The 20,480-nt window shown below is 44.0% G+C and overlaps 4 protein-coding genes across 5 annotated transcripts in view; 2 read left to right on the top strand and 2 right to left on the bottom strand.

The window, feature by feature from the left end:
- Nucleotides 1-6,200, top strand: part of LOC106748925 (glucose dehydrogenase [FAD, quinone]) — a 25,968-nt gene extending 19,768 nt beyond the window's left edge. For both annotated transcript variants that reach the window (XM_014627871.1, XM_014627880.1), the window contains 4 exons: nt 374-604; nt 4,037-4,364; nt 4,705-4,973; nt 5,234-6,200. In XM_014627871.1, the coding sequence (XP_014483357.1) occupies nt 374-604; nt 4,037-4,364; nt 4,705-4,973; nt 5,234-5,277 (872 nt within the window). In that variant the 3' untranslated portion in view covers nt 5,278-6,200. The remainder of the gene's footprint in view (nt 1-373; nt 605-4,036; nt 4,365-4,704; nt 4,974-5,233) is intronic.
- Nucleotides 6,201-6,645: 445 nt separating this feature from the next.
- Nucleotides 6,646-9,532, bottom strand: LOC106749015 (zinc metalloproteinase nas-13-like). The gene is made up of 4 exons (XM_014628037.1): nt 9,184-9,532; nt 8,215-8,520; nt 7,250-7,383; nt 6,646-7,035 (listed from the first exon to the last, which is right to left on the bottom strand). Exons 1-4 carry the CDS (start codon nt 9,530-9,532, stop codon nt 6,883-6,885), a joined length of 942 nt encoding a protein of 313 aa, XP_014483523.1. The 3' UTR covers nt 6,646-6,882.
- Nucleotides 9,533-12,361: 2,829 nt separating this feature from the next.
- Nucleotides 12,362-15,132, top strand: LOC106748861 (leucine-rich repeat-containing protein 47-like). The gene is made up of 4 exons (XM_014627776.1): nt 12,362-13,247; nt 13,378-13,848; nt 13,928-14,255; nt 14,362-15,132. Exons 1-4 carry the CDS (start codon nt 12,659-12,661, stop codon nt 14,570-14,572), a joined length of 1,599 nt encoding a protein of 532 aa, XP_014483262.1. The 5' UTR covers nt 12,362-12,658; the 3' UTR covers nt 14,573-15,132.
- A 2,005-nt stretch (nt 15,133-17,137) lies between these two features.
- LOC106749355 (CDP-diacylglycerol--inositol 3-phosphatidyltransferase) lies at nt 17,138-20,310 on the bottom strand. The gene is made up of 4 exons (XM_014628729.1): nt 19,414-20,310; nt 18,595-18,883; nt 18,023-18,186; nt 17,138-17,936 (listed from the first exon to the last, which is right to left on the bottom strand). The coding sequence occupies exons 1-4, from the start codon at nt 19,457-19,459 to the stop codon at nt 17,782-17,784; spliced, it is 654 nt and encodes a 217-aa protein (XP_014484215.1). The 5' UTR covers nt 19,460-20,310; the 3' UTR covers nt 17,138-17,781.
- Nucleotides 20,311-20,480: the final 170 nt, after the last annotated feature.

The raw sequence follows: 20,480 nt of genomic DNA, 5'->3' as shown, positions 1-20,480 counted from the left end.
GGGGGGGGGAGGGGGGACACGCGTGTGCGCACGGCGGACGCGTCGGCCGAACCTTGCTCGTCGAAAGAAAATACGGGACTGATCGTAGATAATAATTGTTCCGGCAGTTTAATTGCCGATCAATCGGCAAGTCGTTAATATAAATTTACGCGTCCCCATCTTCTAATCGCGTCTCACGAGCTTTTAATTAAGCTAATTGATTCGCGCTCGTGCGGGAGACTGTTCACACAGTCTCTCCGCGTGCAGCCGATCGCCCGGCGGCCGATGATTATACGGTGGATAATAATGATTACACCGTGATTTATTCGCGCGTTATCGCCATCGGCACGAATCCCTGTAATTAAGCCGTTTTGCCGTTTTTGTTTGTTCGTAGGCGCCGTTAACTCGCCGCAGATCCTCCTGAACAGCGGCATAGGACCCCGGGAGGAGCTGAACGCGGTGGGTGTGCCGGTCGTCCTTGATCTTCCAGGTGTCGGCAAGAACCTTCACAATCACGTGGCCTACGCTCTGGGTTTCACTATCAACGACACCGACACGACACCTCTGAATTGGGCGACCGCCATGGAGTACTTGCTGTTCAGGGACGGCCTGATGTCCGGCACAGGTGAGATACGCCATTCGCAAGCTAAACTCGCAAACCGAGGGAAGATGGCATCTCTTTCTCATTAAAAAGAAAATCAAGTTAATTACAGTTAATTCGTATCTTTCATCGAATCGTCCGGCTCGTGTAAGCCTGCTCTGAACTTTTTATCGGCTTTCAATCGATCAAATTATTCACTCGAATAAATTCTTAATGAAGGATTTGCTTATTTTTGCAAGGCAAAATTGTTTGGCACAGTTTCTCACGAATTTTATTGGTAAAGATGTCAAAATTAAGAGTGCGTTTCTTCGAACATTTAGGGGTTGAAACGTATATACGGAACGAACGCGATTTAAGTAGATACAGACGGTCATGTACGGGCGAAATACCGCGTGTCAGCCCGCTGGGCCAGACGCGACGCCACACTCTAAGTAGCTACAGACAGTCACGTCCAGGCGAAATACGTGTACAGGCGGCACGGACGCAACGTGTCTGTGACTACTTGGAGCGCAACTCGTATTCCAAAAATGCGATTGTGGTTTGCAGAAAATACGTGCTTCTTATTTTTGACTTTTCTACAATAACACACTCAAGATTCATCAATCATCATCATCGGTACTTTAGATCTTCCTTTATTAGCAACTTTGTAGATAATAAAAATTCACAATTGCCTTTTTTTTTAACACTTATTCATGTATCAGGAACTCTACGAAAACGAGAAAACCGGCACTTCAAAGTCAAGGAATTCGTCAAAATAATGAAAAACTAGGCGAAAAAGAGTGGGACTCTGGTAGTCCCAACGTGTCACAAAGAGTCGATATATTTTTAACATTCGGCAATCGAACCGTGAGTATCAGTCGTTCGTTAGGTTCCGGGATTGGTTTCGCCGTGGATTACAATTTCATTGATCCGAGAGACAACAAGAGAGAGAGAGAGAGAGAGAGAGAGAGAGACCATGTATTCCGGGGCTCCGCATTGATGCACAGTGCGCGTTTTCCTGTTTACCATGTCGAAGATGTTGCATCTCGAGGCATTAATTCGCGGACTTCGTGCACAAGCAGTGAAAGTGTATTGCACAATGATCACGCTCGTCGTGTCCGTCGATCCGACGATTACGTGAGCTGTCCCAACCCGATAGGTCCATTTACCGTCATTCAGATCGGCGGACCAATTTAAAACCGGTCATCACCTCTCACGCTCGTGACTCTGCTCTCTTCATGATCTGTCAACTGAAATTATCCGTTGATCCCGATTCCGTGCCGCTGCTTCGCACACACATTGCGCACACGCACACACATACACAGCACGCACTTACCCACGATACGCTATTATCTATAATACGCTGGAAGGAATTTTCCGAACGTCGCGATTCATGACTCGTGGAAGGGGAGAAAGTTAAAAAAGAACGTGAAATTGCAGAGAACCACGCGTGCATCAAATCGTTACGCTGATAACTAATGGATACTACACGCGCATAAATATCGACGTTTATCGAATACATTTGCTACGAGAGGCGATCTCATGTTACGCGTAAAAAGCGGCGCTTCCGAGTGACTTTTCTCTCATTATTAAACCGTACGACACCACCGTCCATTAATATTGGCATTACGGCGGTTTGATATTCGCATAAATTAATATCAGCCGCTTCCGCGGAATATAGCCGGCGTTTCGCCTTTCGCGCGTCCTCCCCTCCGCTCGCATTTGCATTTTCCATTGCGGCGGGCTAAATTACATCGCTAACCGGCGTGTTTCATGTGTACGTACGTGCGCGGTCGCGGCGGTGTTGCGGATATTCGCGTTTGTCGAGTCGATAAACAATGTGGAAAGAAGGTATGCGCGTGAAAGTAGCTTCGGGACCGCCGTCCCCCGATGGGTGCCATCTTCTTCCGCTCGTACGGCCAATTAACGCGCGGCTAATTAAGCTTGCGAAGGCCGACCGGCGGGGAGCGCGTTAATGTTGCTCCGTACTCTACTTTTGATCATTAATCAAAGACACCGGGCACGAGGAGGAGGCGGAGGAGGGTGGGATAGAGAAGGGAGGCGTTATCCGTTGGGAATGAAGCGAGCGCATAGTTTCGTGTCGGGAATTCGTTCCCCGGCAAATTGTTCGGGAATTTATGCAGATATCTCGCCGATATATAAGGTATACAAGTATAATGGTGTATATCCCTTTCACAATAGCTCGCTCTCGCCCCGCTCATAATCCGAGGCGCCTTTTTAAGGTATTCGGCACGATCGATAGCCCCGAGCTGAGCTGGTTCTTAACGAGCGTCACCTCGGGGAGCTGAACTCCTGTTGTATATCGAGTCTCTCTCTCTCTCTCTCTTTCTTTCTTTCTCTCTCTTTCTCGCGCCTCTCCTTCGTCCTCTCCAGCACGAAACGCCGCCGGCAGCGAAACGTCGTAATAGCGCGATTCCCCGGCGCTAAATGCAGCCTCGGAATCGCTTCTCTTACGCCGGTCACGCGGCTATGCGATTCGGACGGCGATTCGATTGAATTACGTAAGGGCGTCGAATATGACCCGCGAATATATACGGCGTTACCGAGAAGAACGCGGTGGTCGATCGCACCTCACGATTTCGCAATGCCGAAACGCGCGCGCTCGGGGGTAGTGATTAATTGTAGATCGGAATAAATCGAACGATCCGAACTGTCATTCATCTCTCACCGGCTGACGGTGCGATCGGTGATTTATCGGCGTTCTGGCGCGAAGGGAGAAAAATTATGCAGGCGCTATTAATTTCTAAGGAGTACCTTTCGAGTAAATTGCGGCTGACAGGATTGTCGACGGTCGTTCGTTACGGACGGCCGATCGCTTTTTGCCGCTTTTAGCGAAATGTGTTGTTGGTTTTGATACGTCTTGCAATGCACAATTATCAGGGTTGGTTGAATTGATTAATACATATATATATATGTGTGTGTGTTCTTTTTTGCATAATTAATTTTTTAATTGTAGATTAAATTTACGTTAAATAAAGGGAAGGTAATCTATTATGAGAAAATACCGGCTGTCTTGCGTTCAGGACTGCATAAAAAGAAAAACATTAGCGCTCTGAGAAACAAAAAAATTTCGGCCGGCGTTATTTTTCATAATTTTCATTTCATGTTGCAAGCAGCCCGCAATGATTCTAATACTGACGAATTATTTTAACTTACGTGAAAAAATAAAAAGAATTCATGTCAATGCATTTTAAGGTAACCAATTCAGGTTAAAAGTAAACTCATTAAAAATTAACCGAGTTATGTCGAAGGTTGTCAATTTTTCATCTTAACTCTTGACTGATTAATCAGCTATTATCCATCATGATAATTGTACTGTGCACAATTATTTTATACTATATAATATACTTTACACTATATGATAATTTAATATGATATTTTATTACGATATGTTACTTTAGCACGGTAATTATGAGTCGGCACAACAAACTAATTCTCGCGTCCTGTTCCCGCCAGGAATCTCGGAGGTGACGGCGATGATTAACACGAAGTTCGCGGATCCACGAGAGGATCATCCCGACGTCCAGTTAATCTTTGGCGGTTACCTGGCCGACTGCGCCGAGACCGGTATGGTGGGCGAGAAGAAGGGCGCGAATCGCAGCATCTACATCATCCCGACGATTCTGCATCCGAAGAGCCGCGGTTACCTGCGCTTGCGAAACAACGATCCCCTCTCGAAGCCGCTGATCTACCCCAAATACCTGACTCATCCTGACGACTCGGCCGCTCTCGTCGAGGCTATTAAGTTCAGCGTCAAGTTAGCGGAGAGCCAGGCGCTCAAGAGGTATGTGTTTTCACTTCTTTCGCGAAATTATGCAAACGAAATTGTGAGCGAACGCTTTTAGCTCAGTTTCGAAATAAAGATATAAAGTGAAACAAAGCAAATATATATTTTTTTTTATTTTTCGGATATTTTATCTGATATATTTATATTTAATTTCGATATCCGCCTGCAACGTTGCAGCTTCTTTATTTTCTATTCGAGCGAACGCAGCATCGCCGAGAGCGCTGCGACGCCTTTGCCCGTACTTTCGGCAATATTTCCTGCAAAAGCAAACCCCTCCCTTCGGTTACGATATTTGACTCGTGTATCTGAGACTTTGACGTTTCGCTGAATCTCCCAGATACGGCTTCGAGGTGGACCGGACCCCGGTGAAGAACTGCGAGCACCTCAAGTTCGGCTGCGACGCTTACTGGCATTGCGCGATTCGTCGCGACACCGCGCCCGAAAACCATCAAGCAGGATCGTGCAAGATGGGCCCCCCGGACGACCCTTTGGCCGTGGTCGACAATCAGCTGCGAGTCAGGGGAGTGCGAGGCGTGAGGGTGGCCGATACGAGCATCATGCCGAGAGTGACATCCGGCAATACGAACGCGCCGGCGATCATGATCGGTTCGTACATGCTTCTTCACGTACAGCACGACTATTTTCACTCAACTAAGTCGACAACTTGAAGTAGCTCTCATATAAAAACCATCACTTGAACGGGGATTTTGACGTACGAGAGGTTCATTCGGTACCAAATATCCTCCGGTCTACTTCGCACGCGATTCTGTGTAACATGAGATGCACATATTTATATATTTTTTATTTATATACATACGTTTTATACATTTTTTTAATGTATATATTTGCACACTTTTTATATACAGGTGAAAGAGCAGCGGACTTCATCAAGAGGACCTGGATCGGTTGACTCGAGCTTGCTTGACGTTCGATCACGACGTTCTACTACTTCGCGAGCAGCACCGTGGTTCCAGCTGCGACACGAATATCTGAGAGACGTCGCGAAGAAGAGCCTGAGAGAGACCGACCCGTCGCCGACTCTTCAGACATCTTCTTCGGACGTTCTTTAGATCTTTGCGTTATTTCGAGCCTCTCCCATTGTAGTACGTACGCTTCGCGTGAATCCTTCGTATTCTCCGCCGGGCCGGGTAATCAAATGCGACAATTAATCATAATACGGCTGCAATCAGGGTCAAATTATCGACTAATCGTTACACGACGCAAGACTCGGAGTATTATTTAATCGCGCGGTCTGTCCCCCCCCCCCCCCGACGTCTCGTGTCACTCGTGTAACGGTGCGGTCGAGTAGTTTTACATAATAATCTTGCCGACGAAGAAAGATCGTGTGTTACCGGTTTCTCCTAGCTACAGTTTAGAATTTTATTCTACCCGTACCTTTAAGCATTCCTCGTGGTAACATCCAGCCTATCAGTGATCGTAACTCCGTTACCAAATAGACCAATCGTCGTCAGTTATCGCGATAATGTTCGGCGACAAGGCAAAACCAACCGATCGCAATCTTGTTCCGCGTCTCCACCGACGAAGTAAGCGAGCTCGTTACTGTAAATAGTACATTGCCGCCGGTGTATTCTCCTACGAATCACTTGTAAGTTGATGTACAAATAAAGGATGTTCTTGATCGCGGAAGGTCGCGACTATCTCCATGCCCGAAGTGTGCCGTCGTGTGTGAGCTCGACGAATTTACCGAACACAGATTAACGAAATGAACTTCGTATTCTGTCTGTTACCTTCGCTCACTTTCGCTTCAGGATTCGACGAAGACGGGCGTTTGTGAGCGCTCGTCGACGAAGAAGCGCAAGGATGGAGAATTCGAAAAAGGAAACATTCATGTTACTGGTGTGATGCACTTAAACATATATTTTATAACACTTGTGTGATATTTAAAACTTAAGATATATATATATATATATAGATATATATATTTTTTGAGAGAAAAAGTATCTAAAAAATAAAAAAATAATTATTCGGTGGATACTGATTACATTTGCTTACACCAAGATACATATTTTTTACAAACATTAAAAATAATATTTCTACCCTATAATGTTAATATTTAGAAATATTATATTATCAAGCAACAGTTTAAAAACTTCTACAAAATATGATGTCAAAATGTTTATAAAATTCATGTAAAATCAATGTTTCAAAAGATTGATTTAACGTTCCTTGCTTGCCGAGTAGATTTGAGTAAATATGTGATTTGATAAATATGTTATTAGCACCCACCGAATAAATATTTCTTATTTCTCAGATACTTTCCCAGTGCACTTATGACATCGTATCGCGTTTAACGCCTAATGACTACAATAATACTGACCATACTCGACGGTATTCAGTTACCGGCACGTTTCACACGTAAGACTAGATCTTCTTCTTCTCCCGCTTCTTTTCGTTCTTCCTGTTACACGCCAATCTAACACGCGACATTGCTTAATTCAGATTAATTAATTAAGATCAGTTGATTGCCGGGTGGTCGATCCGGATTCGTCCAGATTCAATACTGGCTACGCCTGCGTTTGTTGCACCTGTACATTCTTCGGATTTTCTGAATGTCCCTCTTGCTGAAGCCCTCCCTCTGACCGATCTCTTCCCTGCTGTTCTCCTGGAAGATGTCGCCGATGAAGCCCAAAATGCCGCCCGATTTCTCCTACGGACGTACACATCGCAAGTGTAAGTGCAAGCGCAAGACGATCCGCGCGCTCGCCGACCGGAGAAACTCGCTTATTTTCTTTTTTTATCAAATTCGCGGCTTAAACCCGCGCAGTGTGTAAACTTCGCGCCGGCGGATAACCGGCGAGATCGCGAAAGACGAAGGACGAGGCGGCGGCGCGTTCGTAAAAACGCTATCTCGGATCGCTTACTCTGGGTATTATCGTGGGCTGGCCGTTCTTGGAGAACGCCTTCGACGAGTAGTGCATCACGCTGCCGTAATCGTAGCCGACACCGAAGGCGTCGGTGGTCTCCTTGGAGGCTTTCTCGAAATTGCCGCCGTGACCTACATGCATAAAGCACACCGTACCGTGATAAAGATACAAGTTCATAATGCAAACGGTAACCTGGGGCTTTCGGGGGTCGCCGAAGCGCGCGCAAGTCGTCGCGAATCGACCCCAGGATGGTGTGAACCCGGGAAAAAAAGATCATATGTGAAATTCGCCTATATATGACTGTATACAATCACATATATACGTCGACGACGAAAAAATACTGTTGTTTACAAATCACATGTAAATACTAAATTAATAAAATAATTAATAAAATAAAAATTAAATACTAAATTACATGTAGATATAGACATGTATGATTGTAACTACATATATGGGCAAAATTCATATATGATTTTATATAATTATGTGTAATCATATGTAATCATTTTTTCCCGGGAATGGACGGAAGGACGGAAGGAGAGAGGAAGAGGGCTTCTTTTGGAGGGAGGACGTTCGGGGATCGCATTGCCTCGCAATACGAGTACTTTCCGTTTATAATAATCAATAATTTAATATTAAACTACGTCATATGCGTTAAATTATTGTTAAATTATTCAAAATTATCCGAATGGGGTAATTGCGCCGTTTAATGATTATAAATTGTCCGATGATAATTGTGCAGCCTGATAAACACGAACATACAGTAGCATTACGTAATATTGTAATATTATAATTTCCCGGTCGAGACAACGTCCTCGGTGAAAATTTCCGTGCGGATTCCCACGGAAATCGAAGGAATCTCATGCGATATTGAACGGGATCATTTTTTAATATCGAATCCCAAGGCGAGATCTCGAGGACGACGTTTCCCCTCGGAATATAGAAACGCGAGGATACCGTACCGTTCATAATGTTCTGCCACAAGATGTTCACGTAGTCGTCTCGCTCGTATCTGCTCTGCTCGTGCAGGAAGCCGACGGCGTGCATCAGCTCGTGAATCACCGTGCCCTTCTTCGTGACGCAGCCGGGCACCTGAAGGTTGACGTCCTGCCGACCGCCGATCCTGCCCACGCTGCTCCAGCAGCCGCTGTTGCCGGCCGTGATCCTGATATAGTCGCTCTCCTCGCCTGCGTACGGCTTGAACGTGACGCACGTGTACTTGTGGTAGTCCTCCATCGCGTCGCGTATCAGTTTCTGCTGTTGCGCGTCTGCGATGCAAATATCACGGAAGAAGTAAGCGGGAGAGGCTTAAGTCGAATTGGATCTCGAACGTAAAACGTAGCCTTCGGCTTCGGTCGGACACCGAAGGTGTTTCTGACTATCGAGTCACCGGGATCTTCGAATGGTGTTGTCCTTGTTTGAGAAGTGAGGCAGGGGAGGGAGCGATTGAAGCAAATATAACTCCAACAAATTCGTAATAATAAGTCATATCTTTTAGGAGGAAACATTTGAAATCTTGGAAATATCATATCTCTCATATGTGACATCATTATTTCGGCGTAATTGCACGGAGAAAAGAATTGACTAAATTAACGTGACAACGAACGGAGCGAGCGCGTTTCGGTTGAAGGGAGCAGAATTTCCGAGGGCCTTATGAGCGAAATTTGAAGCTCTCAGAAGCAGATGTTCCGTTTCCTCCAGTCAAGACGCGTTTGCAGATCGTCCGTTGTCGCGTTCATTCGACTAATTTTTCGTATACACAATATTATCATTTCAAAGTCGTTTTCGCGGTCTCTTCGGTCGCGTCGTAACAGAAGAGATACCAGTCCGAGGCGAAGCCTTCGCCTTCGCGAATACCTACTCAAGATCTGCGTTTCGCAGGGCAGGTTAACTCCGTCCCTTCGCCGGGGGGGAATTGCGAGGATACTCACTGAAGTACGGACTAATCATGTAGGGTACGACGCCGTTGGGCCATCGCGCGCTCTCAGCCTTGAGGCCGTTCCTCGCGAAAACCGGCGGGAACAGGATGTCACCCTCGGCGTAGTTGCCCAACTCCTCGGGGTTCACGTCCATGTTCTCGTGCCATTGCGCCACTTTGAGGCCGGTCTCATTATCGGGCAGCCCGTAGAGCGTCTCGCCGAGGTGCTGCAGGTGGGAGATCAGTCCGTCCGGGCTGTCCACGGCGTTGTCGAAGACGTCCCGTCGACGAAGCGGCCAGCCCGACGCCGCCAAGACGAAGAGCCCCCACGTGAGGGCACTGGTGAACGATCGGCTCGACATGATGACGATCGTCCGGGACTTTTCGCAAGACTGGATCGCCCGTCTGATTTTGCCTGTCTAACAGCCGATGACGATGCTCGCGAAATGCAGTGTTCCGGCCGATCGTTCCTGGTTTTATACGTCGCGCGAAGAAGCTCAACGTGCCCCACCCAGCGAGCGGATGAGCCCGCCGCTTCCGTAAGGAAGTGATCGGGGCCGCCCGTTGATAACCGTGGACTTTGGGTGACGCCGCGTCCAGATTTGCACCCGGTATCGTCTCTCTCTCTCTCTCTCTCTAATATCTTAAAGGCGCGAGCGTCGAGCCCGGCCATTAGGCATGTTGTGAGTCATTAATCCTTCGGACGGCGATTATACCAGGAGGCCTTGTGTTCGTAGAACCAAACCTACGGTATCTACGCACGCTGAATCTTTATATTAATTTCGCTGCAACGAGCAAGGTTCAATAATCACACGCGCGCGTTGTCGAAAAGACACTTGCATGAGCCGGTTGTCTTCGGGGTTCTTAATTGCAATGTCGGCCGAGTTTCAGGGAAGGGTGTAGTTCAGTAAAATAAGGGTCGACTAGACATTGGAAAGGTTCCCGGAAAAAATGATGTTAGGATATGTAATAAATGTACAAAATAATGTGATTTCATTTATTTATTTTTTTATTTTATTCATTTGGTAATTTCCGATAGATATTATGAGTACGTCGATTTTGAGATTTCTTCTTCTAAAAAGGTAAATCTTTGAACATTTTTAAAGATAGTTATTTGCAAAGAAATATGTAATGATTCTCGTAAGACTGTTGTGAATTTCGGTGGACAAGTATGTCTGGCTTGAATTCGTATAAATTTTAATTTCGCATCGAGATTCAACGAGATTGATTCGACGAGAGAGATTTCAACGAGATTTAAGGACTATAAACAAAACGTCGGCTTTCCCAGGTGGAACGGAAAATGAAGATGACGATGAGAAAACGATCGAGAAATAAGTTTTACAGTCATTCCCTCATCATCTCGACTTCGTTTCGCCATCATTTTGACGTCATTTTCTACCTGGCCCGATGCTTATCCTCCATAGACCGGGTATGAGCGGTCTCGAAGCAGGAAGAAGGTGGACTACGCACCACACACCTACGTATTAATATCTTTATTCACAACCGACTAGGTTTAATTCCACAAGGTGGATATCGAGCCAAGCGACGAAATGGAAAACCTAGGAACACGAGACAATGGACTGTCTTCTACTTCCGAAACCTGTTCTCTCTCTCTCTCTCTCTCTCAGGTGGTTGACATTACTGCTCGCGGGAAGCGTCAAGTACGTCGATGTGAGACGAGAGAACGGCATTATTTGCACACCGTCCACGTTGTGGTAAACGCGGTAACGCTGCTCCCGCGCGGATCATTCACATGCAAATTCCATCATACAAACATTTGTCATCCTTCATCTTGAAAGAGCGTCTCTCTGTCGCGCGCGCGCACGGACAGCTCGTCGGAAGTACGATATTAAAACAGTCAAGGTCGCCCGTATTCAATACGACGATATTAGTCATATCGAGATTTCGCGTCGGATAAGATTTCAACTGCGACAGATATATACGCGATCCCCGCGAGGACGACCCGACACCGCCTTCTCGCCGGGTTTTTTTTACGTGCGATCGACCGACCTTCCGACGACGACGACACGAGGAGGCGTACGCGAAGCGTTTCATGATGCAACGTCGCTCGATTACATTTATGTAATAAGAAAAAACTGCTAAGTCGCCGAGCAGTTGTCGTACGCAATAAATGGCGGGAAAAAAATATTTGCCGGCGATAACCGAGCCGCTGCTTACGTGTCTATGAATATTTGAATAATGTTCGACCACGTGCTGATAGAAACGCGTTAAAGGGAACATTAGGAATAAAGTCTCTCTACCTCGCGCTATCTGAAACCAGTTTTCGAAACGTATCTAGTAGGATGTTACGAGTAAGTATTTAGGAAACTGGTCTGCGTAATCAGTGTTTTCTATTAGGCGACGAGCGCGATAATTTTAGGGAGAGACAAATCGGCCCCACGCGCGCTTCATTTACATACGCGTATAGATCGCCGTTCCGTTGATTCCGTTGGATTTGCATTTACGCATGGATTTAGAAGAATACCGGCAGCCGGGTCGATGAAAGGAAGTGTTTCTCGAAACATATTTATATTGCGCACAGTGTCTTTTATATGTTTGTCAGCGGAATTGTATATAATTTATCAGAATCGCTTCAATCCCCCCTGCTTGAGTTTTCATTCCTCGGTAAGATAACTCGACGTCGGGATTCTTATTGTCTGGTGAATAAAGACAAGAAGATTATCCGCTTACCTGTTCGATTTGTACCACTGAAAAGGAGGCCCGTCTAATCTGCTGTTTGGAATCCCACTATCTGGCTGATTTTTACTTTGGCTTAAGTATTTGAGAAACATTCGCCATTGGAAAACTGAACATCCCATTCGATCGGCATTAAAATGTACAACTCAATATAAATCAACCAATCGATTAATACAATTTAATTAAATAATTGTGGACGCGTAGTACTATTTAAAAATAAATATTTAAAAATAAAATTTCGTCCGATTTTTCGTTTACTAGCACTACTCGGATGATAAAAGTACGTGCAACTTATCTTTGCGTTATACAAGAGCCTCGAATTTTCGTTAAAGTCAGTGGCGGCTCGTAGCGGAGACTTTGAAACTAAAAAACGAGTACCTTAGCCGAGACTCGAACCTTAGCAGAGACTCAAACCTCACTCACTCCCAATGGGTTCATCGAAACGCCGATAGATGGCGCCAAGTAGTCCGTTAATGCGTGATACTGTTAAATGACGTCGTGTGTTAGCAAAATTTTTACCGGGTTCAATGATAAAACGTTTCGAACGTAGCGAATTGGGCTTTTGACCTGTCAATAATACTTCCGAACAGCGTTTTGAGGAAGCTTTTCTTTCTATTTGTCGAAGACGACTAATTGATCCTTTAATAAGAAAGAAACAACAATCGAACGATTCATCGGCAGGCTATTTCGTGGAAGATAACCTAAAAACGCTTCGTTGAAACGAAAGGAAAACTTGCATCACACGTATTTGGGTAAAAAATTCTGTGAATAAGGAAAATTAGAATTCCAGGATGACGTTGAAGGATTCATGGGAGGCCGTCAGACAGGCGGCGGACGAAAACAGGCACGAACTGGTATTGACAGGCACATCGGTGTCCAAGTTGATCGAAAAATCGGGCCTGGACGAGAACCTGTTCGACCTTCATAATTTGAATTACCTCTGCATAACGCAGACGTGCCTCCAAATAATACCGGACGAAATCGAGAAGCTGACAAATCTTACAACATTGGTGTTGCATTCAAACCAGATCGCCACGCTACCCGACACAATCGGCAAATTAATCAAGATAAAACTGCTCGATTGCTCGAGGAATAAGTTAACATCTCTGCCGCAAGCGTTGGACAATTTTCCTCAGTTGAGCACGATGAACTTTGGCTCGAATCTCCTACGATCTATCCCATCGCAAAGTGCTAATATCAAATTGAATATTCTGGATCTGTCGAACAATCGCTTGGAAACCTTTCCCGACGTTTGTTACGCGGAACTTGTTCATCTGTCGGAGATTTATGTCAATGGGAATCGAATAACAGAAATACCAGCTGCTATAAGTCAACTTCAAGTCTTGAAAGTTCTAAATATCGCGGATAACTTAATTTCTGGTAACTAGACATTTCTAGGGAATTTCTTCTATTTTTATTGTTAATTTCTCTCTCTCTCTCTCTCTCTCGACTTTGGATTTAATTTCTTTATGTATCACGAGATATAATACATAAATGTGCATTGATATAGTTGTTCCAGGTGAATTGGCAGATTGCGGCAAATTGAAGGAGATTAATCTAAAGGACAATAAACTGACCGATAAGAGGCTCTTAAAACTGGTTAATCAGTGTCGTTCGAAGCAGGTGCTGGATTATGTGAAATTGCACTGTCCGAAGTGTCAGTCGTCTGCGGAAGTTGGCAGATCGAAGAAAGGGAAAAAGAATCAGAAGCTTAGCGAAAGTGAGAATGCCAATAAGGTGGACAATCTGACGCATAAATTGAGGATCTTGAAAGTAGCAGATAGCACACCTGTGATCAAAGTCACAGACAGCGTGAAGAGTATTAGACCTTACATAGCGGCGTGCATCGTGAGAAATATGAATTTCACGGAAGCAAGTTTCAAAAGGTTCATTCAGCTGCAGACAAAACTACACGATGGAATATGTGACAGAAGGAATGCCGCTACAATAGCGACTCACGACTTCAAGCTAATACCATCTGGTAAGTATACTTCATTATGGCGGTAATTAGAAGATTTCATTGCTGATATTTTACTTACATATGGCTGGTTGTTTTCCAGGTGATCTGACGTACACGGCAATGCGGCCGGCGGAACTGCAGATCAGACCTTTGATGCGCAACAATACCTGTACAGCGGAAGCTTTATTCCAACAGTTGCAAACAGAAGCCGATAATCTGCGCAAGGAGAAGAAACGAAACGTATATTCCGGTATACACAAATATTTGTATATGCTCGAAGGCAAGCCCTTGTTTCCGTGCTTCCTGGACAGTTCGCAGCGAGTCATATCGTTGCCACCTATCACGAACAGTGACGTAACGAAGATGTCTTCCTCTACTGAAACGATGTTCGTGGAAGTAACGAGCGGTATTTCGTATACGGTGTGCAGGTGAGACGCTTGTTCGATTCGTATACACACCTAATTAGAAATATATCATTGCGTGGACGATAGAAAATGAATCTTCTTAATCATACATTAAATTGTTTACCTACAGAAAAGTATTGGATGAATTCTTGAAAGAATTGGTAACCTTGGATTTCATCAATATATCCGAACAGGAGGATACTAAATACAATAATTTAATTGTCGAGCAAATCAAAGTAGTCGATACCGAAGGCAATCTCAAACTGGTGTATCCTTCGAGAGTAGACTTGAATCTTGATGAGCATTCAATCACTGTGCTGCGAGAACAGCAAATGACGTAATGTTATTGATATGTTACTTTAGTTCAACATTACAGTATTACGTTATTGTTATCGTTGATCGATTTATGTAACATTTTATACAGCACATTTATTAGCGAAACTTTCTTTTGTACAAATGTGACATGTTACATTCTGAAAATAAGTCTACACACGTTATTTCCCGACTGTATTCGGAAAACCATTTTCGATACTTCTATAACAGAGGTTCTAGAAGATTTTCATTTATTGACTTTTGCCAAAATTCCAAGTAGCATAAATTTCTAAAAGATATCTTTAAAAAAATGCTTAAAGAATACATAATTGTGTTTGAAAAAAACAAGACGTCTTTCAGAAGCTTCTGGTATCTAAGAAGTTACCATTTTGTTTATTAAAAATGATATTAACACAAGATATATATTATGTTATTTATATTATCGGAAAATATTTCCAATTAGTTTATTTCTACCACCAAGGTTTTTGTTGCTTTTTTCCTTGTAGTCATGAAGTTATTTATCATTTCTGTATATAACTAATACAGCCGTTTTTGTTTATCACATGGAATAAAAGCCAGACTTTTCTAATACGTTTTTTTTATCTTTGATCTCTTACAACATAAAGAATCGAACTTTCTATTTCACTTTCTCCATTCTTACACCAATCATCATACAAAAGAAGATAATTGAAGGGTTACCTGACCTGTGACCCGAGCAAAATCACTAACTTATTCAAACACCATGAAACACTCGCAAACGTTTGATCATATTTCTTACTTGAATTACCATAACATACTTTCTTTGATTTCACGCATCTTAACATATACAAGTTTGGGAAAATATTCTTCAAATATCGTGTGTTGCGAAAAATGTAAGAAAAAAAGTATTAATAGATAGATTTTCAATACTAGCGGAAGGCAGTTTGCTCAAACTAGCGCAGCCGGTTCGGGGATAGAGAAAAGGAATCTCACATTTCTCATCTTATGTCTACGAGCAGCGATACATGCATTCTCGAGAGTGAGAACTTCCCCAGGTGGAACACATTTTTTGAAAGATCTCTTAAAGACATCTGAAAGATATCTAAAAAAACATATAGAACGGCCTTTTAGATGCTTTTAAGAAATCTCTTAAACGAAATTTACAATAAGAATTTAAAGTGTAAGATTTAAAAATTGACCAATCATAATTGACTTTTCTTCTGTAATTCGACTGTGATTGGTCAGTTTTTTAAGGCTCAGATCTTAAAGCATCTATTGTATTAGATCGGGAACTTAGACACTTGTTCTGCTTAGATCGGTCCCTTAAAACTATCCGGCAGTATCGATAGTATCGCTGACTGTCCCGCGCGAGAAATCTCTTGACGAGCAGTCATACGAGAGGGGAGCGTAGACGCCGTTAGACAGACGCGCCGTATGACAGCCGTTTAATTTATCGCATTGATTAGAGAGAGAGAGAGGCGTTTGGTTACAGGATGTGGCGGTTATCCGCAGCTTCGAATATCAAGCGAGAGACCGCCAACCGGCGATTCCCGGGCGGCGCGCGGCCGAGTGGCGCGACGGTGGCGCTGCTGTGCACACACGGCGATTCGCCCCGTTTGCGCGTGCCGGTGTTGAATTCTCATCTGTTTTTATAAATATTGTACCTCGCCACGCGTGCCGCGATCGCGTTTCAAACGGTGCCCGTTCACCGGTGGACACCCTCCCGCGCCTCTACGCGGATCGCGCGACGCGTCAAGTCTCATCGGCCACGCCGTCGGAGCGATAAGAGGGTGCACGGGACGAATTTTCCACGAACTTTCCCAACATGCGCGAGTGTTTGAAGTGATAACATGGCGCCGAAACATGACTGGTCATGATGGGGGAATGAGAGGCGTTTGAGGTTAGTACGCTAGATTTTTTTCTCGTCTCGGAAGGTCATCCGTTGAGGAATTCGCTCACGTTATCCTCCACCTCCATGCACGGAATACCTTTTTCCTTACGCTACGTGTGCGACGCCCATCTCTGAATAACATGGCCCTCCTTCTTTCCTTCCTCCCTCCCCGATCGCGAACGCACGCTACCTGTCACGTTTTATAATTAATATGTTTTTGTGATCCGTCCGGCATGCGACACAGTCGTACTACCTTCGCAACAATGTTTTTGCCTCAATGTCGGGCTCCTTTTGCGAGACAAAAATAATATCACGGACTATCCTTGATGGTGGTCCCTTATAATGTATTTTTTTTATCTTACAAGTTCTTTCATCTGCCCCCTTTTTTTCTTACTGTACAGACTTCTTTAAATTATATACAAAGAAGGACGAGATATTGCTTTATCTCTGTTTGATATTTTTGTCGTACATGGTACGTTGATACTCGGGATGTCAACTTGTATTCTGTAAAATTAATGTTTGATTCGCTCCGGTATTTTCCATATGTTGCAAATAACAGGATAATTTTACACGTAATGTAATTTCACATGTAACATCCGACATGTTTCTCACAAAAGTTTCAATATATAATACAGAAATACATCTTTTAATGAAGCCCATGGGGGATACCAACTGTAGAATTTTAAATATAACCAATTTAAAGAGAAAAAGGAACTCCTACAAGTCACATCATAAACTTATATTTTATTCAACATACTTTTGGCCTTACACAAGATTGCCTAAAATTATGCAATGTCACTACATATGTTCATTGTGTAACAAACCAACATATGTTAGATATCTGGAATTATCGGAAGAATATGGAATACAGAGAGCGTCAAAAGTATTGAAACCTATAGTTCCTACAATAAAGAGATAAATAAATATCAAAGATCCTAAGAATGAAATATAACAACAATAACTTATTGGTCCAGTATATATGTACATAAATGCTACAAAATCTTACACGATAACAAACTATTCTAACAGTTTCTTTTTGTCGTCTCATTGATAGCATTTAAAAAATAATATTCCCTCCATTTCTTTCTCTTCTGCAAAAATGTACATGTATACATTTCAATATGAGTGAGTAGTTTGGCCATAGTCTTTGGGCTATGTTGAGGAAAGATCGTCTCCTAGGCATTAAGTATCGACTAGATCGGACAGAGACACTCCGACCATCTTCAAACACATCATCGGCGTTCTGCTTTCCAAAAATATACTCGGAAATGCTCAGACACACGATTCGTGCCGGTTTATAGAATATAGGAAGATCCGTAGATTACACACTCAGTCTAACTAGCGGATAATGCGTACACATCGAGAAATTTAATTCGCTTTAAGTCGCTCTTGACGTTCCTTCACGTCGATGATAGCGAGATTGACACACGACACGTATCCGTGTAACAGAGAAATAGCAGCCTTGGCCAACGCTACGGGAGCACTTAGGTACGCGAGCAACCTGTACAAACCTATACCAGCCACTGAAAATCAAATTATCACTGTGAGTAAGCATGTATTAGCCTAGGGTAGTGCGAGAAACAAAAGAGAACGGGACGTGGTAACTCACAAATGGGTCCCTCGGTGAACTTCAGCAGGTACAGGCAGGCGTAGAAGGCCTCGTTGCCGGCGCACATGAAGAACAACACCGTGCGATTCGTGTAGTACAGTCTCATGATCGGATTTTCAGACATGTCGACGAATTTGTGACTGGTTTTCCCTTGCAAGTGGGTCCTGTTACATTTCGACAAGTTCAACATGTAGTCATGTCATTTCTCTCGGCTTTCCATAGCTTAAGAACCATAGCATCATATCAGAAAAACGTAAACAGTAGGCCTTATCCTTTATCTACAACTTTGCTTTAAGACGTAAGGAATAAGCAAATTGACCAATCACAGTTGTTTGTTAGAAGTTCATTACAAGAATAATCGATCGTGGCTGGTCAATATGCTTACTGCTTACGTCTTAAAGCAAGGTTGTAGACAAGGGCTAAAGCATTAAGAAAATTGACCAATCGTAGTCGATTATTCTCCTCACATTCGAATACGATTGATCAATTTCTTATTCTTCTTACGAATATACTCCCACCGTCCGTTGTAGACGCTACGCTTAAGACAGTACATCACGCGTTGTGATCCTTACGTATGCATGTATATCCAGTGGCAGGCTATGTCGATGGTCATGCTCAGTAAAAACCAGAAGGCGTAGACGGGATAGAACTGGCATAACGTGGCCATGAGGCACATCGTGCTGATCCTATCCGTCAGCTGATCCAAGATCGCGCCGAATTTCGTGCACTGATCATAGTACCTCGCCGCGTGGCCGTCTATCGCGTCCAACAGGGCACTCACCACGTAACACGTCGTGGCGATCACATAATGGGTGGGCATAAAGTAGAAAGAAATCACCGCCAGGATCACTCTGCCGAAACCTGTCGGTGGTAAACATAATACACAAGCGTAATTATCGTCGCGCTTTTATCAGCTGTCGCCACGATTAGTATTATTCAACCGGTGTCGCAAAATACGCAGAATAACGCAGGATTCACTTTCTTGAGAGAGAGAGAGAGAGAGCTCTAAGTACGAAACCGTCGAGTTCCATTATCGGCTGATCACAATGTTACATAAAGCGACAATCACATAGACATTTAATCGATAACAAAAAGCAACCTTAAAAGCGCCGCGCTCGCGTTGTTGACTGACTTCGCGCGACTGAATTTTGCAGAATCGCCCAGCGGAAATAGGAATCCCTCGATCTTTCGATCTTACGCGGTCTTGCCCAGTCAAATCTTGGCGGGCATCAACGTACTCCAGCCGCACTACTACTACTACACGCGAGTGCACATGAATAAACGAACGAATGAAATCTGATTCATCGTAGAATAATCGTGACGGCGCAACAATGTCTCTGCAGGAGACGAAGTGGTGTTACGAGAGAGACCGGCGAGAGTGAGGTATTTACCGATGATATTCGGCACGAACAAGAAAATGTTCTCCCTCTCGGCCATTTTGCCTGCCTCCGGCGGGGAAGTTGCTCACGGGAATTTCTGCCTGCGCGGTGAGATAACACGGGAACAGCGGCAGCGACGGCTTATCTGGACGAAGCGGTCGTGTCAAGGATTATCTCGACGGGATTCGCGTATCGCGAATACTACTGAATCGGCTGAGACGCATACGCGGTGTCACTCCTGTGCCACACACGCTCACGCACTCACTCACGCACGCACGCAGGTCGCCCGTATACGGGTGCAGCAGCGAGACGAGTCGTCAATGAGAGCCGTCGGCATCGAACGGCGTGCACTCGCGCGAGCTCGTCCTCGAGATATATCGACCTTCGCCCACCGCTCGTAATCGAAGCCAGGTCCGTAGCGCTGTTCTCGCTCGGTCCTGGGAATCGTGCGTTCTCTCTTTCTCTTTCTTCCTCTCTTTTTCTCTTTTTCTCCGGTTGATATTCATGTTCGTTCGTTTTAACCGAACTAAATTGCACTTTTTGCCTTTAGAGTGAGATAGGTGTGTAATCTGGCGTTGAAGGCAAAAGGAGCGAAATTTCTGCATTAGTTCAGATAAAACGAACGGAATACCTTCCAACAAGAGGCGACATGGCATGACACAAAGAACGACACAAAGTGGACACAGCTGCAGGGCAGAATCGAACATTTGCGTATCAGTATTATGATCGCTGACGTTATAGTAATTTTTATATAATTTTTATATTTGCAGCATTGAATATGTACTGAAGAATGTCTTCCTCTCTTTGTGGTTAAATATTTATTATCAAGTAAGAGCTTAGTGTGCATACCAGTATTTAATAACAAAATAATTAATAATCTACGGCATTCATGTTTTATCAAATAGCAAGTATTTTTGGGCGACGATAATAAATAAAAATTGTAATTCACGATAAAACTATCTCTCCGTGTTTCCCTTTTAGAAGGCGTCCATACTTCTGCATTTTAATTTTAGTTCATCTTAAGTTCATCTTCAGGTGCTGTATGGACCGTTTCATTGGCTACAATGATCTTGTTTACA

This window comes from Dinoponera quadriceps, unplaced genomic scaffold, assembly GCF_001313825.1.
Source record: "Dinoponera quadriceps isolate SergipeBrazil2010 unplaced genomic scaffold, ASM131382v1 scaffold37, whole genome shotgun sequence".
Lineage (NCBI taxonomy): Eukaryota > Metazoa > Arthropoda > Insecta > Hymenoptera > Formicidae > Dinoponera > Dinoponera quadriceps.
The sequence above is the reverse complement of the archived record's forward strand: the minus strand, read 5'-3'. Positions and strand labels throughout refer to the sequence as shown.